Source organism: Strix uralensis, chromosome 20 (assembly GCF_047716275.1).
Source record: "Strix uralensis isolate ZFMK-TIS-50842 chromosome 20, bStrUra1, whole genome shotgun sequence".
Lineage (NCBI taxonomy): Eukaryota > Metazoa > Chordata > Aves > Strigiformes > Strigidae > Strix > Strix uralensis.
The window spans coordinates 6473812-6496279 of record NC_133991.1 but is presented as its reverse complement, the minus strand read 5'-3'; the positions used below and the strand labels follow the sequence as shown (position 1 = coordinate 6496279).

The window sequence follows — 22468 nt, the reverse complement described above, 5'->3', positions numbered from 1 at the left end:
GCTTCACCCGGCACACCAGGCAGGGAGGGATTTGGCTCGGCTGTGCCCACCCAGGATGGGGCACATGGCCCTGGGGCAGCATGAAGCCTTCAGAGTCCTCTTCCAGGCAGGAAAAAACAAGGCATGGGGAAAACCAACCTGCTCAGGTCACTGAGCATCAAGCATCAAGCCTGACGTGTTAACAAGTGGCCTTTGCCCGTGGGGGCATGAGTCATCTCCAGGGCATCTTCCTGGGCAGGCTCGTTAGGGCTGGGGCTGTAACGAGCACATAGGGAAACCAAAGGTGTGTTAAGGTTACCCAGGCAGTCCTAGCTGTCACCTTTGTGGGCTTGCTTTGCAAAAGGAAGGGTAATCATTAAAGATTAGCCCAGGGGCTATAAATAATAGTGCTGAGCTGGAAGGAGCAGTCTCAAAGCAAAGGATTTCTTGGAGGAGAGCAAAGCCGGAGGCGCCTGGAGGAGGCTGGTAGGAGTTGGGTCCAAAGGAGGTGGCTCCTCAAGCAACGAGGACTGGAGCTGTCCAAGTCCCTGCCAAAGGATGTCCTGGGTGCAAAAGGTCTGTGCTGGTTGAAGAGGCTGGACACAGGAGTTAAATAAACTTTAAATAAAGAGCCCCAGCCCTTGTAGTGGCTGGGAGAGTACTCAGCCAAACATCTCATGGGCAGGTCCTGCGCCAGCACCTCTCTGGACTTTTACAGCTCGGTCATTGACTGCCGGGACTGAGTCTGAACCAGCTGGTCTTGTTTCAGAGCAGATGCAAAACCTCAACATCATTTGCAAAACTCCCCAGGGGAAACTGAGGCAGCGAGTAGAGCTGTGACCACCTGAGTCCCCACCTTGCTCTCTGTGCTCTTCCAGCTCCTGCCTCTGTGCGTGCACAGCCCAGCGATACAGCCCTGTCCCCACGGAGTAACTACTTGATGGACAGGCTGGTGGGATTGAAAACAAACATGAGCGTGTGCCAAGCGGGGAGGGATAATTGGGGCAGCACAAGCCTGTCTTGAGCCGCTGAGCACAGCTAATGTGTGAGATGCTGGCAGCAGGCTCTGGTGTGGAGCACTGCCCGCTCACAAAGCAGAGTCCAACAGGGAATTATCCCCACTCGCTCCTCTCTTTTCCTCTTTTTTTCCCCTTCCCATGGTTGGGTGGGTGGTTGAAAGGCCGTTCCTGCCCTTGGGGCATGGCCAAAGCAGGAGTCACTTGGAGAGGACCCAGAAAACCATGGCTGCGGTGCAGAAGGGAGCCTGAGACCCGCTTGAGCGATCATCCGCGGTCAGGAGGAGGATGCCTCACTTGTAGTCTTGGTCCAAACCATTTTTAATTGGGTTAAACAGCCCAGGGCTTGCCTGTGACCAGGGATGGCAACATGTGCCGCTCTCAGATCAGCCATCTGGGACTGGGAGCATCCCTTCACTCGCTGGCGGTGCTGGCCCGGCTGCCAAGGGACTGGTGCTGTGGGGGTTGCACTTCTCCACCAGCATCCCCAGCCACACACCTCCAGGCTGGGAAGGGCTGAGGAGCCCACACTGGATTTCTGAGGGCACATCTCCCTTGGGAGGCAAGCGCCCAGGCTGGTGTGATGCCAGGCACCCCCCAGGCATGGCTCCATCCATTACGGCTCCCTCCAGAGCGCCTGGATGGCCACGTCCCTCCCGGGGTGAGATGTCCTAAATCTCCCCAGCACAAACAAGAGGCTCCCAGTGGGGTTTGGTGCTGCTCCTGGGGCTGATGGCAGAGGAGGACTGGGGAGGTGGGAGGTGGCAGGGAGAGGCTGGGCAGGGACTCCTTGGTCCCTCCTGCCTGCCCAGTCCAGCTGCCAGGCCTCTGCCAAGCCCTGCCTGCAGCCCTGGTAGTCAATGGCAACCTCCTACTGGTTTCCATGGCAGCAGGAAAAATTAATGCTGATGAAGTCACTCAGGAGGGAGAGGAGACCCTGGTGGCTCCAGGCCTGATGTCCCCCCACCCCATCTCACCTGGCCCAGGGGGGGACACCACCCATCACCTGCCTGAAGCGCCGAGCCGGTGGCACACTGGGGTGCTGGCCTCAAAGCCCGGATCCTCCCGGGCAGCTCCCGCCAACAGGTGGATATTTGCCTGAATCCCCTGAGTCTCCTGCCAGCTCCTCTCACCCTAATCCAGCCCTGCTGCCTACCTGGGCTGGCCCCAGTCCCCTGCTCAGCCCTGGCACTTGGGCAATGCCAAAAGGGGCTCCGAATGATGCACCCTGTGGGGAGATGGTGGCCCAAGCCCCGTGGTGTCCCTGTGCCAGCTTGGTGGGGATTTCTGCAGGGACAGGAGCCCCAGGAAGACCCTGAGAAGACCTGCCACCACAGGGCTTCACTGGGTGTGGACCTCAAGTGATGTGACCAAGGTGCCCTGGGGATGCTGTGGCAGAGAGGATGTCCCCCAGCTCCTGTAGCTGCACTGGGGCTGTCCCAGGCTTTCCCCCAGCCACGCCGGTGGGAGACGGGGGACGGGGAGCCCCAAATTAATCCTGCGCTTCCTTCTTTGGCAGCGTGATAGAAAACCACCATGGGGCGGATGGGGAGGAGTACACAGTGGAGTACCCTGACTACGGCGAGGGCTGCCTGCTGCAGTGCGACTGCTCGGCCGAGTGCTACCGCGAGGACAGCAGCCACCGCGAGTACAGGTCTGGCCGGACCCACAGTGGGGATTTTGGGAAGTGGGTGTGCTCGGGGGACACAGAGGCCAGGGGGCCATCCCTTCTTCCCCCAACCCTGCCTGCTTTCTCCCGCAGGCTGAAAAGACGCTCAAGCAGCTCCACCTCTCCTCCTCCCAAGAAGAAAAAAAAAAAGAAATCAGGTCACCGCCGGAGCCGGTGAGTGTCCAGCTGTCCCTGCGCTGTCCCCTCTCCCGGGAGGGCAGCTCTCCGCCCAGCTCAGCCCTTCCCCAGGCTCCAGGGGGCAAGTCCCCCCACTTTGGGGGGGGCAGTGCACCCCCAAACGTGCGCCCTCAAGAGGTGCAATGCATCTGCGTGCACCGATGGTGCAACACGCACACGTGTGTGCACACACACGCAGCGCTGTGGGACGCACCGCCAGCCCACCCCACTGCATGCGCTGGTGGGGCCTTGCCTGGCCCATGGTGGGAAGGATCTGGCTTCCACAGGGCACAGCACCGGGCAGGATTTGACTCCCTGAAGGGTCTGGCTCTGTCTACCCGCTGGTCCCCTCCCCAGTTAGTGCTGGCCGCCTGGGCAGGATGCTGTCCCTAATGTCCCTTTTTCTCTGCCTTCCCCACGGCAGCAAAAAGAGGAAACCCGGCTCGGAGCGCAGGTGAGTGCTCGCTGGGCTGGGTGGTCTGTGGGGTCCCCACCGGGCATGCAAGGCCACCTGGCACAGGCTGGCTTCCACCACCCACTGTCCCCCTCTGACATCCCAGCGGGAATTGGCCACCCTGTCTCCTGCTGGAGGCTGCGGAGCCCACGAGGTGGCAATGAGACACAGCGGGATTTGGGTGCTCCGGCACCAAAGGCAGACAGAGCCCTTCTGCCAAAAGCCCCTTTCTTTCCCCCCACCCCAAATTCCCCCAGGAAATAACTTCCATGTGATGTTCAGGGGTGGTCAGGGGAAGCGGGGTGCCTGGGGGGCGGCAGGACATGACTCCTCTGGGCCATGAGGATGGGGAGTCCCTTGCTCCCCCCTCAAGGGTACCCACTTCCCCTTCACCCAGCTGCGACAGCTCTTCACCTATCCGCAAGGAAAAGAAAAAGAAGACTGGAAAGAAACACAGACGCGAGAGGTAGGATGGACACCACATCGGGTTGGGGACAGAGGGGCTGGCTGGGGACAGTGGGGCTGGCTGGGGACAGGGGGGATGGTTGGGAACAGGGGGGCTGGTTGGTGGCTGCCCAGGCCCTTGGGCTGGGACAGGGTGGAGGCATGGACAGGGATGGATGCTGATGGCTCTTCGTGGGGCTGTCACCTCCTCACAGCAGCCATCACCTGCCCCAGCCAGCAGCGTGTCTCAGGGCCACCCCCCTGTCCTTGTCCCCATCCGCTGGGGCTGCCTGGCCTTTGCTCCCCGCTGCTCATCTCAGCGTGTCTCCTCCATCTCTGCCTCCTTTTCATCCCTCAGGTCTGAGTCGGGGTCACGGAAGAAGAGAAGACACAGGTGAGAGTGACAGCTCCTGGGAGCCACCCCACTGCCACCAGCACTGGCTGCTTCCCCAGTCAGGGACTCCCTGTCCCCAGCCCTTCTGCTGTCCCCAGCCCCTCTGCCCACGGGGGTGCACCCATCGGGTGCCGTGGGTGTGAACGTGGGCTGCCGTCACCCACTGTCTGTCCATCTGTCCCTCGCCTGGTGAGCATCCCCCTCACCCCACGGTCAGACACTGCTGGGCATCCCCCACCCTTGGGGGTGGCACAAGGCCACTCTGGGTGGCTGTGGGGTCCCACACAGCCCTGGATGTGGCCAGGGCAAACCCTGGCTGTTGCCCTGTTCTGTGGTTGCCCTCTGCCATTCATTTTAGGGTGAAAACAGTAAAAAACAGGCAGAGATTGCCTGGGTGGGCAGAGAGGCTCAAAGGAGGCTGGTGTAGGGCAAGGCAAGTGGGGGGTGACAACGGGCCTGAACCCTGTGGATGCCAAACAGAGCAAGTCCCTGCCTTCCCACTGCCACCCCCTCCTGCCTGGCCTCGCTGACCAGCACATGGCCCCCACTGTCCCCGCAAAGCCAGCTGGGACCCCCACCGTGGCTTGAAGCTCAGTGGAGCTCAGTTCCAGGCAGGTCCTCCCCATCGCTCCACCTGCAGCCTCGGTGGCTCGGGGTAGTCCGGGAAAGCCCCCCCCCCAGGTGCTTCCCCCTCTCCCATCTCTGCAGCTTTTGGCTCTTTCCGCAGGTCCCGAAGCCCCAAGAACAAACGGAAAGAGAAAAACAAAGAGCGCAAGAGGTGAGGAGCTGGGATGGCGGGGGGGAGCGGGGCGGTGTGCCCCTCTGCGTGCCCCCCCCCTTGGCGGCTCAGCCTGCCCGTCGGCCCCCCCCGGCCGCCCTCTCCGCAGGTCCCGCAGCGAGTCCCCGGCCTGGCGCTCGCACCGGCGCAGCTCCTGCAGCTCCCACAGCATCTCGCTTTCCTCCGATGACAGCGGCTCCAAATCCCCCGGCAGGTAGGGGCAGCCCGGGACCCCACTCCGGGACAGCGGCCCCCCCCAGCCTCCCCTTGCGGGGTCGAGGGCAGGGAGGCAGGTGGCAGAGATGACCCTGGGATGGGGACCCTTATTGATTTTGGGCAGGGAAGCGGGTGGCAGCGGTGTCCCCATGATGGGGACCCTCGGGCGGATGGAGGGGAGCGGGATGATGCTGCAGCACCTCTGGGGGGGTTTGGGAACACGATGCCCAGACGGGGTTTCAATTTTGAACCAGAAAAAGCACAAAACACCAACTTTCATCTTGTTTCTTGCTTCGGCAAAGCCTGCCTGGCCACCTCAGCCAAGGCTTGGAGCCAGCCGCTCTGCTGGAGCCAGGCGAAGGGCGATGCCGTGCGGGGCTCGGGGCAGGGGGGATGCTGGTGGCTCACGGTGCGGTGCCCCGCAGGCTAAGCCCCAAGCGCCGGCAGGATGGCCCCAAGGGCAGCAGCGCCCGCTCCAGCCGCAGCCCGTCCTCCCCCTCGCCCCGCCGCTCGGCCTCGCCGCACCAGAACGGGCACAAGGGCAGCAGCACCCAGAACGGCCGCCACAGCCACGGCGCCCCGCTCCCGGAGCCCTCGGATGTACGTAGGCTTTTCTTGGATCACCGTTCGCTTCCCTCCCCTCCTCCCTCTGCAGGACCCCCCCACCCTGGCTCTCCTCTCCCCTCCTTCCCCGCTCACTCGGCTCCCCCCTCACCCAGCTGGGGCACACGGGGGAGATGTGGGGTGCAGGCTGCACCCCTCCCTTGCACCCATCAGCCTTCCACTAGGTGTACGGTCTCCCTGGGGGAGCCAGCCCATCACCTCGGGACAGGTATCGGGGCAGGTCGTCCCCCCCCCAAAGCCACACATCACTCAGTGGCTGTCACCCCCCAGGGATGATGGCTTGGCTAGGCCAGCGTCACCTGCCAGGGTCACCACCGGGCTCAGCACCTCCCTGGGAGTGCATTGAGCCCAGACAGCTAAAAAATGGGTGAAGCTGGAAAATTCTTATCTCCCCACCAGCCCCAACCCTCCCCAGGGCCAAGGTGCCAGCACCAGTGCTCAGGACCCCAGCACCCAGTCTGGGGACTGATGTTAGGCCAGGGTAGGGTTTGGAGGGGGTTTGGTGCTGGGTGCTCAGATTTTAGGAACTCAGGGTCCCCGTGGCAGGTGACATTGGGGCTAAGTGTCCCCAGCTCCGCCACAGCGCCCTGGGGGGTCCTGGTGAAGCCTGGGGGGCTGCTTTTGTACTGAGTGGGGCAAAGCCCCAACCCAGTGGGACCAGGGGGCCAACCCCAGTTTAACCAGTGTGCTGCTTTGGCTAGCGGGGGGCTGGAGGCAGGGCTGAACTAAGGCAGTGTGCGGGGGGGCCCTGCTAATGGGGGGCACACAGGTTCCCGCTCAACCCAGGGGACTTTATGCCCATGGACAAGGTGCTGCGGGGATGCTCCTGGGCTGGCAGCACCCAGTGCTGTCACCCCAACACCTGTAGGCCCAGGGGCACCCCAGAAAACGGGGCCAGGAGCCCCCCACCCCATATTTACATCCCCTTTGCCCTCCCTGGCTCCCCAGCCCAGCACCCAGCACCCCCCAGCAGCACCCAGCACCCTGCCCACCTCTTGGGGCACCTCTCTGCTTTCTTCTTTCCTGTGGTTTTGGCTGGGGTGTGGGGGGGTTGGGGTGCCGAGGAGCCGCCCGCCGCCCACCCAGGCGCCCGGCTCGCCCCGCTCTCCCCCGGCCCACCACCCCCAGCACCCAGCATCGCCCAGGCTGCCGAGCTCCCTCGGCTCCCCGGCACCAGCGGGACTTTTCTCCGACAACTTTCTCTCTCTTTCTCTCTCTCTCTTCTTTCTCTCTCTGGTTTCTATTTTTTATTTTTTTTTTCTTTTTAATCCCATCTGTGTTTTTCTTTAGCCTCCCATTTGAAAAAAACCCAAACGGTAATATACACTTCCATTTCTTGCTCAGCAGAAGCAGGGACGAGTGGGAGGGAAGGGCAATGAAACGTGCTTTTTTTCCCCCCTTGTTTTAGTTTCCTTTCTCATGATTTCTTTTCTTTTCCCTTGTGATGTACAGAAATGCAAACGATATATATCTCTCTTATTTCCCCCCCCCCGTTGTCGTCGTGTTGTTCTAGAATTTTTTGCTTTTGTGTGTGTTAATGTGGAGAAGAAAAAAAAAAAGCAGATGTGTTTTCTAAATATTTACGACCGCTGAACATTGTATTTCCATTTTCTATATTTTGAACAAGGAATTTAAAAGGGAAGAGAACCGAGCAGCTCTACACTGCAAAGGTAGCAGGCTCGCTTCGATATTGCAGAGCGAATTGCCCTTTGCCTCCTTCAATTGGCTACTGCCCCGTTTTCTTGGCTGGATCCTGCTGCCGTGGGGGTGCTTTTCCTCCACGGTTGCAGGATGAGGCCGTTGGGTGCTGGGTTATCCACCCCACACACACACACTGAGCACCCTGTGGCCATCGTGCACCTGGGCGCCTGCATCTTGCATCCCAGCAGGATGAGTGCTGAGCATCCTCGGTACCCAACCCCCCCCTGCATCCTGCAGACCCCCCAAAAGCTCCGAATTCAGCCCAACCCCCGGGTGAGCTGTGCCCCCCCAGCACTCCCAGAGCTGCTGGGAGGAAGGGGTGCCCTGGGGTGCTGTGTGGCGTTGCCTTCCCTTTTAAATACCCGGTCCAGTCTCCATCCATCCCTGCTGCCTTCCCCAGCCTTCCTCCCGGGTCTCTCCTCCTCCTCCTCGCCCACATGCACCCTCTGGCCCCTCTTTCTCTCCGGTTTTCTTTGGGCCAATACAACCCAACAACCCTTGCCATGTCCCACCTCCATCCATCGCCTTCCCTGCATGTTATCCGGGACTTTGCCATGTTATATAGCGACTTTTTAAGACTGAAATGCAGCCGGGTTACAGACACCAGCCAGCAAACCCCCTGCGGCCACCCTGCTCGGTGGCTGGCCACAGCCTTTCCATTTAAAAAAAAGAAAAATTAAAAAAAAAAAAAGCTAACGAGACCAATTTTAAAAATAATTCAAAAGATTCTAAGCAAAGCAAACGGGATTAGCCAAGGGGTCTGGATCGCCGTACTAAAGAGTCCTTGTCTTTTTCCCATTCTGCCCTCCAAATGTGGAGATTATTGTTTTCTTTTTTATTATCGCATTCCTGTCACTGCCAATTGCAAAGGTAGGTATTTCGTCCACCTCTGCACGTTCACTTCTGCAGATGAGCCTGTTGAAAAGCACCGTAGCTTGATTTAATGTTATTTTCTCTTTCTTTCTGACTTTCTTTCTCTTTCTTTCTTGCTCTCCTTCTCTGTCTCTCTTTCATTTTGTCTCTTTTTGGTGGCTATATATAATTTTTTTTTATTTGTATGGTTTTCCCCAGTTAGCTGCAAAGCCATGCTCTTCTCTTATGTTATTTCTATTTTTTTGCCCTGTCCACGTAATATTTTTTTCTTTCTTCCCCTCTTTTCTCTTCCCCGTCTCCTCGTGCCGTCGGTAGAATGCATTTCTGTGTCTTTCAGCCCTCCGACTTTGTGTTCGTTTCCATCCAGGGGCCGAGCACGGCTGCTCCATTTGAGTCCCCCCTTAGGGGCCGGGTAACGAAGGCAAACATAATTAGTGAGAAATAGGGGCAGCGGCCAGAGCCAAGGGGTGGGAGCAGCAGCAGATCCTGGGTGTAGGGGTGGATGGATGGGGCGAGAAATCAGAAATGTGGGGACATGTGTGTGTTTAGCCCCGCCTTGGGCTGTGGCAGACAAAAAAAAACCCCAACCCAAGGAAAATATTTGGGGACTGCAATGGGGAAAGGTTGAAAGCTTGCTCCGTGGAGAGAGGCAGGTCCAGGGCATCACAGTCCCCGAGGGGCAGGGGACAGTGTCCCAACCCCGTCCGTCCCAGCCCCACAAGCTGCCAGTGTGTGTTTTCCCTTTTGGGCTGGGCCTTTGCCGATTTAGATTTATTTGGGATGCTTTTCTTTTTGTTGCCTTCCTGCACACCTGGGCAGGAGAACCCTCTGCTCCCGCCCCAGGGTTTGGGTGGGAACCCCACAGCCCAAGCCCGTGGTGTGGCCAGCCAGCACCGAAATGCCACTGTAGGAAAGAGGAAACCCCTCTCTTACTTCTTCCTCTTCTTCTTCATCTCTGCTTTTATTTTTCCCTGCCCGGACGCTGGCTCAGCTGAACCCCCCTTCCAGGGCTGCTGCATCCCCTTGGAGGGGCTCAGTGTCCCCCAGTGCTTGCCATGGGCAGGGCTGGCCATCGCCGCCAGCCCCCCCCCTTGCTGGGGTGATTGCCACAGAAACAGATAACAAAAACCCCCAATCCCCCCCATTTTGGCTCCAGCTTGCTGGTCTGTGGCTGGAGGGGTTGGCTTATCCGTGGAGACAAGGAAGTGACAGGGGACATGCCACCACTGGAGTGCAGAGTGGCTTGTGTGGCCCCCCCTGCCTCGGGATGCTGGGGGACACAGTGGCCTCGCGTCCCTTTTGCAGCATCTTCGCAGCAATCCCCAGGCTCCCACCCCAGCACCTTGCCCGCTTCTCTTTTGGGGGAGAAAAGCGGCATTTAGGACACAGCAAGGCGGGTGGAGAGAACCTCATCCTCGAGGATTAACTGACCAGGCGTGTTTGGGGCAAGGGGCCGGCAGGGAATTGGGGTCACCAGCCCTCAGCTTAGCCCCAGGTGCGGTGACACAAACCTGGCACCACCCCAATCCCCCTGAACCCTGTTAGATCCCCTCGGCCGGGCTCAGCGTAGCCCCGTGCAGGATTTACCCCTCCAGCGATGCTCAGGGATCCGACGCCGGGCTGGGGGCAGGAGACCCCCCAGAGCCCCCCCGAGCAGGGGTTTGCTGGCTCGGTCGGGACCAGCAGTGCAGGAGCTGTTTCCACCCATCTTTTTGGGGAAAATAACCCAGGCAGTGGCTGCGGCTTGGAGGAGCTCAAATATTTGGGAACCGCTGCGTGCTGGACCCCGGGGCAGGGCAAAACCCCCCCAGCTCTCAGCGAGAGCCCGGCACGGGGCCTTGGCCGTGGCAGTGGCCCAGGGTTCCCCGCCCCCCCCGGTAGGAGAAGTGAGTTGGTTTGTTTTATTTCTCCTCTCTCTGGCTCTGTCTCTGTCTCTCCTCCTTCTCTCACTCTTTCTTTCTCTCTTGCATTTTTGTGAATCTAATGATGCACTTATATTGCCCCGCTTTTCCCTTCTCTTCATACCTTACCTACTAAAGGAGGAAATGCCACTTTTTTGGTAAGTGGATGTTAACCAAGAGGGACTTAAAAAAAAAAAAGCATATAATGGAAAAAAAAAAAAGGAAGCAGAAAGCAAAGTCTGTGTTGAGTGCTGATGAGGACTTAGCAGTTCCCTGCAGAGTCACAGCTAACAGCTCAATGCGTGTCCCAGGAAGAGCTCAGAGACATTCGTTTATCTCAGTAACGAGGACATTTGTGAAGTTTTGCTTTGTTTTTTAAATTTTATTTTATTTTATTTGGATGGTTTTTCTTCTTTCTTTTTTGATTTCTTTTTGCCTTCTCGCCCCTGGCCTCCCACCCCCCTGCCTTGCCCTCCATTGTTGCTCTGTGCCGTCCTCCTCGTTTCTTGATTTGGTTTAAGCCAAAAGCTGTACTATCTATAAAAACTACACATATCTGAACATATATCTCTCTATATATGTGCATGCCTCTGTGTGAGCAGACCCCCCCATCACCTACAGCCCTCTTTGGTTTGACACCTTCCCCTCGGCTCAGTCTGATTTACTCTCCTTCACCTCCCCACTTTCCCTCCTCTCATCTTTTCTTTTTCCCCCCCATTTTTCTCCCTTCGTTTGGGTTTTACCCCTCTTTTCCCTTCCCCTTTCTTGATCGGGGTGGGCGGGTGCCGGGGTTTGCTTTATCCCCACTCCAGGTGTTTTCGGGGGGGGTTGTTTCTTTCCCTTCGAGCTCTCCCTCCCCGACAACTTGGGGGTTTCTTGGATTTTTTTTTTTTTTTGCTCCCATCCCACTCCTTCCTTTGGGTTTTTTAAAATTTTATTTTAATTATTTTTTTTGGCGTTTTGCATGTGAAGGTTTGCATGACCCACGTTGTTGAGGGCGAGAGGAAGGTGCAGAGTAGCGTCTGTGTAGCCTGCCTTATGCGATGTGCGTTGACGTTGTGAACCGCGCCCCGGCTCAGCGCCCCCCCATTAAAATCCCCCTTCTCCTTCTTTCTTCTCTTCTTCCCCCCCCTCCACCTTTCCCCCCTTCTCTCTCTCTCTCTCCCCCCCCTTGCCAGAGGCCAGCCTCGGCGTCCCCCTCTCCGCGGGCTCACGGCAGGACGGAGCCACTGTCCCCCCGCGTCCGGGGGGGCCGACACGGTGCCCGCAGTCCCCGGTCGCCCACGCCGGAGCGGGCCAAGCACGGCCACCGGCATCGCTCCCGCAGCGCCTCGCCGCCGCCCCGCCACCGCGGCCAGAGCAAGGGACAGCCCCTGGCCCCCCGGGAGCTCCCGCCAGCCCCGCTCAGCCCCGCCGGCTACAGCAGCGACTCGGAGGGCTCGGCGGGCTCCCACCCCTACCACCCGCCGCTCGGCCCTGACAGGAACCACGGTGCCCACGCCAAGAAGTAAGGAGGTCCCTGGGATGGGGTCGTGGTGTCCCTGCTGGGACGTGGGGGCTGGTCGCTGATATTTGGGGTGCAGTCCCACGTGGGCACCCTGGTTCCATCCGGGCAAAGCTCTGGGAGCCAAGCTGGGGACCAGGGCAGCGTTGGGGCTACTCAAGGGATGAGGATGGGGGTGGCACAGGGACAGAGATGGGGACGGGGATGGAAATGGAGATTGAGATGGAGATGGGGATGGGGATGGGGATAGGGAAGAGCCACAGTGGGTCAATGCCAGCGCACTGCAGGAGGGGTCACCCCCTCAAGGGATTATCCCAGCGCGAAGGGCAGCGCCTGGATGGCTGCGTGGGATTACAGCATCCCACAGGGTGCAGGATCCCAAGTGGGTGAGCGCCCCATGCTTTATAATCAGGGATGCAGCCCAGCCAAAATTTGGGGTCATTTAGGCGTGCTTGTTGCTCCCCCATGGGAACCTGGGGTGCCCCGCTCCTGCGGGGACACCCTGCCAGGCGCAGCGGGCGAGGTGTGAGGAGGTGCTGGGGTCTGCCTTCACAGGGTGAAGGAGAGGCACCACCGGGGCAGGCCCAACAGCAGCTCGGAGTCGTCGGCCAAGCACTCCCGGCACGCCTCGGAGCGCAGGAAGAGCCCGTCGCCCAGCCCCGGCCAGCGCAGCAGCTCCTGGAGCTCCAGTGGCTCCCTCTCCAAGTCCCGCTCCCGCTCCCGGGAGAAGAGGGCAGGACGCAGCCGCTCCCGCTCGCCCTCGCCGAAAAAACCGGCCAGCAGGTCAGCCCCCAGGGGGGGACTTCTGCGTGGGGGGCATGGGTACCAGCAATGGGCTCAGCGAGCATCCACAGCTCAGGGGGGTCCCGGCTCCCCCCCGGGATTGGGGAGGGGGTTACAGGTCATTGCTGGCCCTGGTGGCACTGGAAGCACCAGCCCTGGGTGGGGGTGTCACCCCCGTGGGGAGCTGCTGTGCGTGGGCTGTCCCTGCATCCCACCCGAGACCCCAGCCCACACCCTGACTCTCCTCCTCCTCGTGGTATAGAGAGAAGGACAACGAGCCCCGAACACGCCACGGTGACCCCGATCCCGCCCGCGCCCGGCGCCGCTCCAGGAGCTACTCCCCCATCAGGAAGAGGAGACGTGACTCCCCCAGCTTCATGGAGCCCAGAAGGATCACGAGGTGGGTGCCGCACACGGCAAAGCCTCTGCCGCGGCCACCGGCATGTCCCGGGGCTGAGCTCTTTCCCCAGCCAGCCCTGAAGGGTCTGTGGGTGGGTGGGTGGATGGATGGATGGATGGATGGATGATGGATGGATGGATGGACAGACAAATGGACGAACAGCTCTGCAGATGGGTAGATAACCCCGAGGATGACCAGCTGAGTGAATCAGCCAGCCCAGACAGACGGATAACCAGATTGCCTCCAATATTACAACCTTCTGATCTCTTCCCATTTCGAGGCATGAAAATAGGAATTCATTTTAACCCATGTGTGCATATTCCAGCAAGACGTGTGGCTGCGAACATGTCTCTCCCCTGCCCTCCAAAAGCCAGATTCTCCTCCTTGAGATCCTATTGACTCAGGATACCAGGCTGTAAGACAGGCAATATTTAGTGCCAGACGAAACACTCTGTGCATATATAGTACCTCGTTAGCATGCAGGGCTGGCAGCAGTACGGGTGGCGAGCTGAGATTACCTCGTTGCTGACCTATTTGTCTCCTGCTATCAGCTGGGAGATCAGGACCGTGGGGTGGAGGGGCTGGATTTTCAGAAATCAGCTCTGACTCGCTGTGGGAGGGTTTTTATTTTGCTTGGGCTGGACTGAAGTTGTAAGGAGGGAGGACAGGAGAAATGCTGCTCAGCCAGTGGGTCAGAGCTCCCTGCAGCCCTCCCTGATGGATGCCCTGGAAAGAACACAGGCTGGGAAAGCAGCTCCCAGCCCAGAGGAAGGTTTCCCAGCCCAGGTACCACTGGCTGGTTTTGCGTCCCTCCTGCTCTGTCCCTGAGCTGGGTTTTGCTGGGATGTCCCCAGGAAGGTGGCAGAGCTCGGCTGGAGGACACAGCCCGTAGTCCCTGGTCCCCCCATCCCTGTCACCCATCCCTGGGATGGATGGGGATGGCAGACCCAGCTCTGCTTGGGGTTCAGGAGGAGCCAGAGCCGTTTCTGCGAGGCTTGGAGGATGCTGCGGGGAGGGGGCAGACAGGGGAACACCCCTGGTCCCCCTTGCCTGCCCTGTAGCCTGGCCAAAAGCCCCAGGGGTTTTTCTTGCCCTCCTGCCTTGTCCCTGGTCCCCGTCACCCCTCACCACCCCGGGGTCCGGCACCGCGTGGTCCTGCCTCAGTGATGCCAACTTCTCCTTTTCCATTTCATCCCAAGGTCCCTCTCGGAGAGCATCGCCGCCAGCCTGGCTCCCAGGGTAACCTCTCCCCTTCCTCCTCCTTCCTGTCATCCTCCTCTTCCTCCTGGACCCCTCTGTGTCTCCTCACACCCTAGGATGCCCCTGGCAGCCGCCTCCAGGCCGTGCCTGTGTCTCTCTTCAGTCCCACTAACACCGGGCTGGGAGAAGGGGGCAAGGAGTTGGCTCCTGCACCGGCTCCAGACGTCGCTGTCCCCCGTGTCCCCCCCATCCCCACTGCCTCTGTGCTCCCCACATCCCTCCTCATCCTCAGGCGCCAGCGGGCCGCAGCTCGCCTCCCGCTAATCCTGAACGTCTCTTTTTCAGCAGCTTTCAATCTTTGGTGTCTGGGAAACACAAAAGCCACATTAACCTGCTCACTTTCTGCCCTCGCCGCTGCCTAATCCAGGACTAACACCCGGGGGGGGTGGGGGGGGGGGGGCGGAGCTGGGAAGGAGGAAGGGGATGAAGGGCGGGGGGGTGATGCTGGGCAGCCGCATCCTGACACCCTGCAGCGGGTCCGAGCCCGGCTGCCCTGCGGGGATGCTCGGCCGTGCTGGGGAGCCAGTGCTGGACGCCCTCCCTGAGCTGCCACCGGGGGCCTGACTCAGTTTCCCTTTTCCATTTGCAGCGCTCGCAAGCGTCCCATCCCCTACTACCGCCCCAGCCCCTCGTCCTCCAGCTCGCTGAGCACCTACTCCTACAGCCGCAGCCGCAGCCGCAGCTACGACAGCTACAGCACCAGCCGCAGCCGCAGCCGGACTCGCAGCCCCCCCAGCCGCTCCCGCAGCCCCAGCCGCAGCCCCAGCTACAACAGCCGCAGCAGCTCGGAGAGCGCCGGCTTCTGAGCCCCCCAGCACCCAGCCGCAGCCCCCCGCCATCCTGGCTGTGCCCCCCCCGATGTCACCTGTGCCCCCAGGAGGGACAGGGACCACCGGGGAGGTGGCAAAGAGCCAGGGGCTGCTAAGGATGGACCTGGCGGCAGCGGAAAGCGGGGGCTGAAAACTCAAACGGGGCCTCGCATCGCCCTGGGAGGGGGCGGTCCCCCCTCCCCGGGGTGTTTTGGGGGTCAGGATGGGGTAGGGGGAGGAGATCTTACTTCTGCGAGCACTGGGGTGGGGCGGGATGGGGTGGGCGAGCACAGAGCGAGGGAACAAATTGCTCAGCAGAGACTTTGGGGCGAGCGGGCAGGGGTGGCAGGGGACCCCCTGGCCCCCCATGCTTTTTTGGGTTGGTTTGACTTTTTTAGCACAAGCGGGGGTGGGGGGTGGGCAGGAGGGGGCTTCTTCAGCCCAGGCTCATCTGGAAGGTGTGATGCCAGCCAGAGGCGAGCCCTGGCTTTCACCGGCAGAAGAGTCACCGTGTCCCCGTGGTGTCCCAAGGGACAGAGGCACCCTGAACCATTTTGGGGTCCCCCCAGACCCAAGCACAGGCCGAGCCATGGATGAACAAAAGCCGGCAGCACCCACAAGTCTCTTTCCAAGCAGGGACGTCCGGGGGGGCCACGCCTGCGGGTTAACGCTGCTTGTCCCGGCTCGGGAGCTGGCCCTGGCACCCATCCATCTCACCCAGTTTTGGGGGGGACTAAGCCATCACCCCCAGGAGGAGGGAGCTGCAGGGCTGAGGGCTGGGCTGGGGATTTTCCACCCCCAAGGCCACATCCAGCCAACCTCCGGCTTCGGCATGTCCGACCCTTACTTTGGGCTCGCAGCCCCCGGCCACACCTCTTCTGGGGCCCAGTGGCAGCTTTTTAAACTTAATTACAGAAAGAGAGAGGCAGGAAGGTCCCGGGCTTTGCTGGCAGCCCCGCTTTTGCAGGACTTTGCTGATTTTCCAAAAACAAGTCCCGTCCCGTCCCCGCCCCCCCCCCCCAATTGCTGAGGACAGTCCTGGCCCCTGGGGCTGTTGGTGTTTAATCCTCACAGGCCCCGCGTTTTCCGGATGGCTGGAGCAGGACGATGGGGATGAGCCTCCCCGGGTGGGAGAGCAGCTGCCCAGATTAACCCGCTGCCCCTGGATGAAAAGCCGGGCTTTGGCAGTCCTGTTTGACAGTGGTTTCCAGCCAGCCGGGATTGGGGAGGGGATCCTTTGGACTCCAGCTTGGCTGGTGCTGTGACAGCCTCGTTAGCCGGCGGCCTGATGAACCAGAGGTCCTGGCAGGGCAGAGCTGCGAGTGGAGGGGCACTCCAGGGTCGTCTCCCAAACCTGGCACGTTGAGGAACGAGGCTCAGACGCAGGCTGAGGATTTACCAGCCCTTGGAGAAACATCTCCAGGAGCTGGGCCAGGCTGGGTGCCAGTCCCTGGGTACCCACCCACCCCCCTGCTTCGCTGGCAAGGCCGCTGGTTGCCCTCTGCAAAGCTGCCCGGATGAGCAGAGCCGTTAGAAATGGGGTGAACAGGTAAGGAGGGGACACGCTCGTGGCTCTGCGTGGCTCAGCTTGTCCCCATGTGCCAGCCCCGGGGGCAGGGCGGCAGCTCTGGATGTGACCGTGGCAGGAGGAGAAGACGAAGGGTCCTGCTCCCCCCGGGCCTGGGGAGATGAAGGCCATGAGTGCCCCCAGCATCCCTGTGAACCCTGAGCCACGCGCTCCAAAAACCATCCCCCCCCTCTCCGGCCGCTGCCGCAGCAGCCCCCGGGCACCCCGCAGCCCCCGTCCCCCTCATCGCCCCACAGAGAAGCTCAGACTGGCCGCAGGAGCCCCAAAACCCTGCTGGGAGAGTGTGGGGGTGTGTGTCCCTGAGAATATCTGAATCAAGCCACCAGTGGGGGCGTATTTTGCCAGTGGCTGCAGCCCCCAGCCCTACAGCCCCCCAGGGCCGCGGCTCCCAAAAGCCCAAGACCCGACTGCAGCGCCGGCACGGACAAGCCAGCACATCAGGGAAAATTTCCAGTCTTCCTCTTTTACAGTCTCTGTCTCCTGCCGCGGAGGGAGCTAACTGGAACAAATACTCTGTAGAAATACTTCAGTATTTTCCTCTCGCGCGTGCGTTCTCTCTTTTTTTCTGGGTTGTGAGTACAGCTGTAGATTCAGTGAGCTGGTTCAATTATAATAAAATATACAGTATATATTGTAAATGACTCTGCCGGGCACGGAGCAGTTTCTTCACGGGGCGGGGGGGCAGCACAGCGGGGTTAACCTGCTCCCTCTGTGCAGGTTTGATCTTGTCCAGCTCCCTGCGGACCCATCCTTCTCTCCCCCTGCCCTCTGTCTCCAGCCACCCAGGGCTCGCTCTTCCCCATCGGCCGCTGGCTCTGTGCAGCGCAGCGCTGGGCACCAGTTGTCTGTCTGAATCCCCCAGAGCATCCTGCTACGGGGTGGGGGGGAACCCGCCGGAGAGGCCCCACTGCTGGGGCAGAGGTCTCCCCTTGCATCCTGCAAGGTCTCTCTGCAGCCTTCCTGGCTCCCTGCAGCATCCCTGCATCCCTCTCCTTTGTCTGCAATCTGCAACCCTCCCATCCCTCCCTGCATCCCTGCCATCCTTCTCATTCCTCCCTGCATCCCTCCTGTCCCTCCCTGCATCCCTCCCATCCCTCCCTTCATCCCTGCCATCCTTCCCTGCATCCCTCCTGTCCCTCCCTGCATCCTTCCCATCCCTCTCTGCATCCCTCCCATCCCTCCCAACCCTCCCATTCCATTTCTCTGCATCCCCCCTTGCATCCCTCCCTGCATCCCTCCCCTCCCTCCCTGCATCCCTCCCATTTCCCCGCATCCCTCCCACTCCCTCACCTCCGCAGCCCCTGCAGTGCCTCAGCCCGCCCCCCCCCCGGCTCCCCTCCAGCCTGTTCCAGACCTCGCAGGATGTGGCCCTGCGCCACCAGCCCCACAGGGCTCAGCTGCCTTCAGCCCTCTCCCCCCCCCCCACCATTTTAGAGATGCCGCCAGGCTCTGCCCCAGACAAAGGGGTTTGGCAGGGGCCGGCAGGGTGCTGGCACCCACAGGTGAGGGGACGCCCCCCAAATCCCTTGCTGTGAAAACCCCCCTCCCCCTTACTGTGTTCCCATCTGTGCCCTGCGCCCCATGGGGAGGGCTCGCTGGGGCCACACATCCGTGCACTGAGTGTGTGAGGTCTCAGCTACCACCCGTCTCCTGGTGTCGCTCACACGCTCTTGAAAGCCAAAGCAGCCAGAGCTCAGCCCCGAGAGGCACATCCCACCATGGTGCCTCTGTCCCCCAAAAACTGGCTGGTTCCACTCCACAGGGCTGGGGGGCAGAGGGGGATGGGGCAGAGGTGATGGGGTCCCAGGGGCTGCCAGGCTCGTCGGGCTGGGAAAACAGCCCTTCCCCGGGATCGGGGGCCTGGAGTCTGGCCCCAGATGGGAATCCCTTCCTGGGGGCCAGGAGGGCGTCACTGGAGAGACGTGTTTGGATGTGAGGGCAAAGGACTTCGGGAAGGAGCCACCCTTCCCCAACCCAAGAGGGTGCTGCTCCCTCCAGTCCCCCTGGCCCCCTCTGGCACCCCAACCCCATCAGCTCTATCAGCCCCCCCCAAGCCCCCATCAGCCCCCAGAGCCCCCACTGGCCCCATCAGCCCCGTGGGCCCCAGGGACCCCCAAGGGCTGGAGCAGCCTCACCCCAACTTGGTGCTGGGGGTTCCCCACCACCCTGTTGAGCACCATGGCCACAGGGTGCTGGGGGGCTGGGGGAGGCTCCAGAAGCTTCTGGCTGGTGGGTGACGCAGTGGGCACGGGGCTGTGCACGGGCTCCTCCACTGACTCATTCCCCCCCCCCTCGAGGTGTTGGCCCAGCCCCAGCCCCCTCCCCACGCCACCGTAGGGCCGCGCATCCCTGGGATGGTTTTACGGGAAAGAAATGCAGGCAGGCGGGGGTGAGGCCGGGAGCAGCTCCAAGGGCCATCCATCACTCCCAACCAGCCAAACCTCCCGCAGCGAGAGGCAGACGGACATTTCCCTGGCGGGGGGCACCCGGGGGGCTGCCAGCCCCATCCCTGTGCCGCCCACTCAATGCGGCTGCGTACGGCCGCCCCGGCCCCTGTAAAGTTTCTCGTCCCTTCCCTGAGCCCTGCTTCAATTTCCATTAATAGCCAGCTGAGCCGCCTGGCTAAAAATAGCCACCGGCCCTCTTCATAAGTCACTGCTGGCCGCCCCCCCGGCACCCCCGCGCACCATGGCCGAGCGCCGCGTCCCCTTCACCTTCCTGCGCAGCCCCAGCTGGGAGCCCTTCCGCGACTGGTACCATGGCAGCCGCCTCTTCGACCAGTCCTTTGGGATGCCCCATATCCCCGAGGATTGGTACAAGTGGCCGAGTGGCAGCGCCTGGCCAGGATATTTCCGTCTGCTGCCCCGGGAGAGCGCTCTGGTGCCGGCCCCCGGCTCACCCTACGGGCAGGCGCTGAGCCGCCAGCTCAGCAGCGGCATCTCCGAGATCCGCCAGACCGCCGACAGCTGGAAGGTCACCTTGGACGTCAACCACTTCGCGCCCGAGGAGCTGGTGGTCAAGACCAAGGATAATATTGTGGAGATAACCGGTGAGTGTTGGGGATGGGGGTTCATGGGGTCCCCCACCTCCACCTCTGCATGCTGGGCTGGGGCAGCCGCCCCGGCGCTTGCTGGGGGAAAAAGGGGTGGAAAGGTAAAGTGGAGCAGAATAAGTGATGGGAAGCAAGGGAAGGAAAAGCAAAAGGAGAGGAGAGGAGAGGAGAGGAGAGGAGAGGAGAGGAGAGGAGAGGAGAGGAGAGGAGAGGAGAGGAGAGGAGAGGAGAGGAGAGGAGAGGAGAGGAGAGGAGAGGAGAGGAGAGGAGAGGAGAGGAGAGGAGAGGAGAGGAAAAAGGGAAGGGGGAAAGGAGAAAATCAAGGCAAAGAGGAAGGCCCATTATTCACAAGCTCAGTTTCGGGGTACATTCATGCTGCAGGTGTTGCACAGGGTGCACCCCCCCATATATTGACCCCTCGCTGTTGTCCCAGCTGGGATGGGGGAGGGACCCCCTGGCTGCAAGCCATGAAAGGGTGGAGGGGCCCGGGGCGGTGACAGTGCCGTAGGGAGGGTTGCCCTGGCCTGTGAGGGGACAGCGGGGTGTCACGAGACCCGTAGACCCCCCCGTGCTCCCCTAGCAGCGTCCTGGGTGGCCCAGCCAGGGACGCTGTGATGAAGCCCAGGCCCCGCGGCACGGGGCCAGCAGCGCGTCTCGTGCCTGGCGAGGGGCTGCCGGCAGCGTCTGGCCCCACAGGTCCCAGGGGGTCCACACGGGGTGGGGGCAATTCCCCAGTGGGTGGGGTTCGGGGGTGCAGCCCCAGGGGGATGCTGGTGGTCTGTCTCCAGCCCCGCTGGGTCAGGGAGCCAAAATGATGTTAAGGCAATGAAAATCAGGGCAGGCAGGATCAGCCCCTCCCCGGCGTGGGGCGATGCCGGGATCTGGAGGGCCAGGGTGAACCCCGGGCACAGCGACTGCCCCAGCTGTGCTGCCCACCCAGCCGGCCCCTTCCAACCAACCCCCGGGTTTTTTTTCCTTCCAGGCAAACATGAGGAGAAGCAGGATGAACATGGCTTCATCTCCAGGTGCTTCACCCGAAAATACACGTAAGTACCAGGAAGGAGGGGAGACAGGATCCTGACAGCCCCCCGATATCTTTGGGGACCTCTCCCCACCCACCCACACCCTCCAGTGCCCACTGGCCAAACTGGGGTTGCTGCTCACCCAAACTGGAAGTGGGGGGAGGCAGCAATTTGGGGCATTGCAGGGTGGGGTGGTGGGTGCCACAGCCCTGACCCCCCTCTCCCCTCACAGCCTCCCTGCCGGTGTCGAAGCCACGGCTGTGCGGTCCTCGCTGTCCCCCGACGGCATGCTCACGGTGGAGGCCCCCCTGCCCAAGCCGGCCATCCAGTCCGCTGAAATCACCATCCCCGTCACCGTCGAGAGCCAAGCCAAGGAGCCAGCCAAGAAGTAGGTGGCACCGAGGAGGAGGAGGAGGAGGAGGAGAAGCTGCCGTTGCCCCCCCGCCCCCGCACAAGCTGCATCCTCACACCCCTCCCTGCTTGCAGCCCCCTTTTTACTGTTTATTTTGTACTCACCCGGTCACCGAGTGCCTTGAATAAATGTGAAGGAACCGGTAGAATCAGTTGGAATAAAAAGTGGTGAAAGAAACCTGTCCCCATGCCTTGTCTGAGCACCGGGCTGGGGCTGCCTGGGGCCAGCATGGCCAGCGGGAGGGCCACCAAGCCCTGCTCAACTGCCTGGGGTCAGCATGCCGGGGCTCCACATCCCAGGTCTTCACATCCCGGGCTCAGCATCCTGGGGTCAACATCCTGGGTTTTCACACCGCAGGTCTCCCTATCCTGGATGTCCCACATGCCAGGTGTCGTACATTTCAGCTCCCCACATCCTGGCCTCCAACATCCCAAGTCTCCAAAATCTCTGGTCTCCACATGCCAATTCTCTAGCTTCCTGGGCTCAGCATCCCAGTTTTCCACATCCTCAGTCTACGGCATCCCAGGTCTCCAAAATTCCAGGTCTCAACACCCCAGGTCTCCCACATCCCGTGTGTCTGACGACCTGGGTCTCTTACAAGCCTGGTCCTCAAAATTCTGGGTCTCCCAAACCCCAGAGCTCAGCACTCTGGGTCTCACCATCCCTCGTCTCCAAACCTCGGGGTCTCAGCATCCTGGATCTGGACATTTTGGGTCTCAACACCCCAGTGTCACCATCCTGGGTCTCTACATGCCTGAAAAACAAGCACACGCCCCTCCCAGCATCGCAGGGGAGCCTGAGGGCAAACAGGGGCTTCATGGATAGAAGCTCTGACCAGGACACACCCCGGTCCCCAGCAGTGTGGGCCGTCTAGACCCAACCCTGCCCCCTCAGCGTGTCCCCCCCCTTCCTTTCACCCCATCGTGATGGCTGGGCAGGCTGGGGGTGGGGTTCAGCTCAGGCTGCAGCCGTGCTGGGGGGCTGGATGTGGTGTGAGGGGGGTCATGGTCCTGATGCCTTTCATCCCCAGCTGGCCCCGTGCCCCTCGTGCCCCCACGCCCCCGGGCAGGACTGGCCCTACATGGCCGAGGCCAGGCCCGTGGCTGCGATGTTCCCGCTCTGACAAATCCCACTAATCCCCCCTGAGTCATCCTGGAGGCAGACGGTGACCTGGGAGGAATCCTGCAGCTGCGAGGCCCATCTCCGAGCCCCGGGAACTCCATGTGCCCCCCGAGTCCCTCCTCCCTGAGCCCCAACCCCTCTGCCCCAGCAGTCTCAGGTGCAATGAGTTTGACAGGTCTCAGGTGCGATGCCCAGGTTGGGGCAGGGGTCAGCTCCTGCTGCTGGGGGTCATGTGTGTGCTGGGGGGACCCCCCCCCCACTGTGAGCAGGTAATTTTGGGGATGGGTGGC

General features: G+C 61.3%; 2 protein-coding genes and 1 long non-coding RNA gene across 4 annotated transcripts in view; all 3 read left to right on the top strand.

Moving 5' to 3' along the window:
• The window catches only part of SRRM3 (serine/arginine repetitive matrix 3), a 28434-nt gene extending 13242 nt beyond the window's left edge, over positions 1-15192 (top strand). For both annotated transcript variants that reach the window (XM_074890210.1, XM_074890211.1), the window contains 12 exons: positions 2515-2649; positions 2758-2838; positions 3266-3295; positions 3693-3761; positions 4098-4133; positions 4861-4911; positions 5021-5125; positions 5553-5727; positions 11405-11733; positions 12286-12513; positions 12776-12913; positions 14763-15192. In XM_074890210.1, the coding sequence (XP_074746311.1) occupies positions 2515-2649; positions 2758-2838; positions 3266-3295; positions 3693-3761; positions 4098-4133; positions 4861-4911; positions 5021-5125; positions 5553-5727; positions 11405-11733; positions 12286-12513; positions 12776-12913; positions 14763-14979 (1594 nt within the window). In that variant the 3' untranslated portion in view covers positions 14980-15192. The remainder of the gene's footprint in view (positions 1-2514; positions 2650-2757; positions 2839-3265; positions 3296-3692; positions 3762-4097; positions 4134-4860; positions 4912-5020; positions 5126-5552; positions 5728-11404; positions 11734-12285; positions 12514-12775; positions 12914-14762) is intronic.
• Positions 15193-15216: 24 nt separating this feature from the next.
• On the top strand, positions 15217-17211 carry LOC141952584 (uncharacterized). Its single transcript, XR_012631660.1, has 2 exons — positions 15217-15622; positions 15704-17211. It is a non-coding gene; the product is annotated as an uncharacterized LOC141952584 (long non-coding RNA).
• Positions 17212-19234: 2023 nt separating this feature from the next.
• Positions 19235-21233, top strand: HSPB1 (heat shock protein family B (small) member 1). Its single transcript, XM_074890745.1, has 3 exons — positions 19235-19619; positions 20605-20668; positions 20877-21233. The coding sequence occupies exons 1-3, from the start codon at positions 19259-19261 to the stop codon at positions 21034-21036; spliced, it is 585 nt and encodes a 194-aa protein (XP_074746846.1). The 5' UTR covers positions 19235-19258; the 3' UTR covers positions 21037-21233.
• Positions 21234-22468: the final 1235 nt, after the last annotated feature.

Excerpts from the sequence above, each read along its gene's own strand:
- HSPB1 (XM_074890745.1), top strand. The coding sequence starts at position 19,259 with ATGGCCGAGCGCCGCGTCCCCTTCACCTTCCTGCGCAGCCCCAGCTGG. Across the intron at positions 19,620-20,604 it reads TAATATTGTGGAGATAACCG|GCAAACATGAGGAGAAGCAG; the intron begins GTGAGTGTTGGG and ends TTTTCCTTCCAG. Across the intron at positions 20,669-20,876 it reads TGCTTCACCCGAAAATACAC|CCTCCCTGCCGGTGTCGAAG; the intron begins GTAAGTACCAGG and ends CTCCCCTCACAG.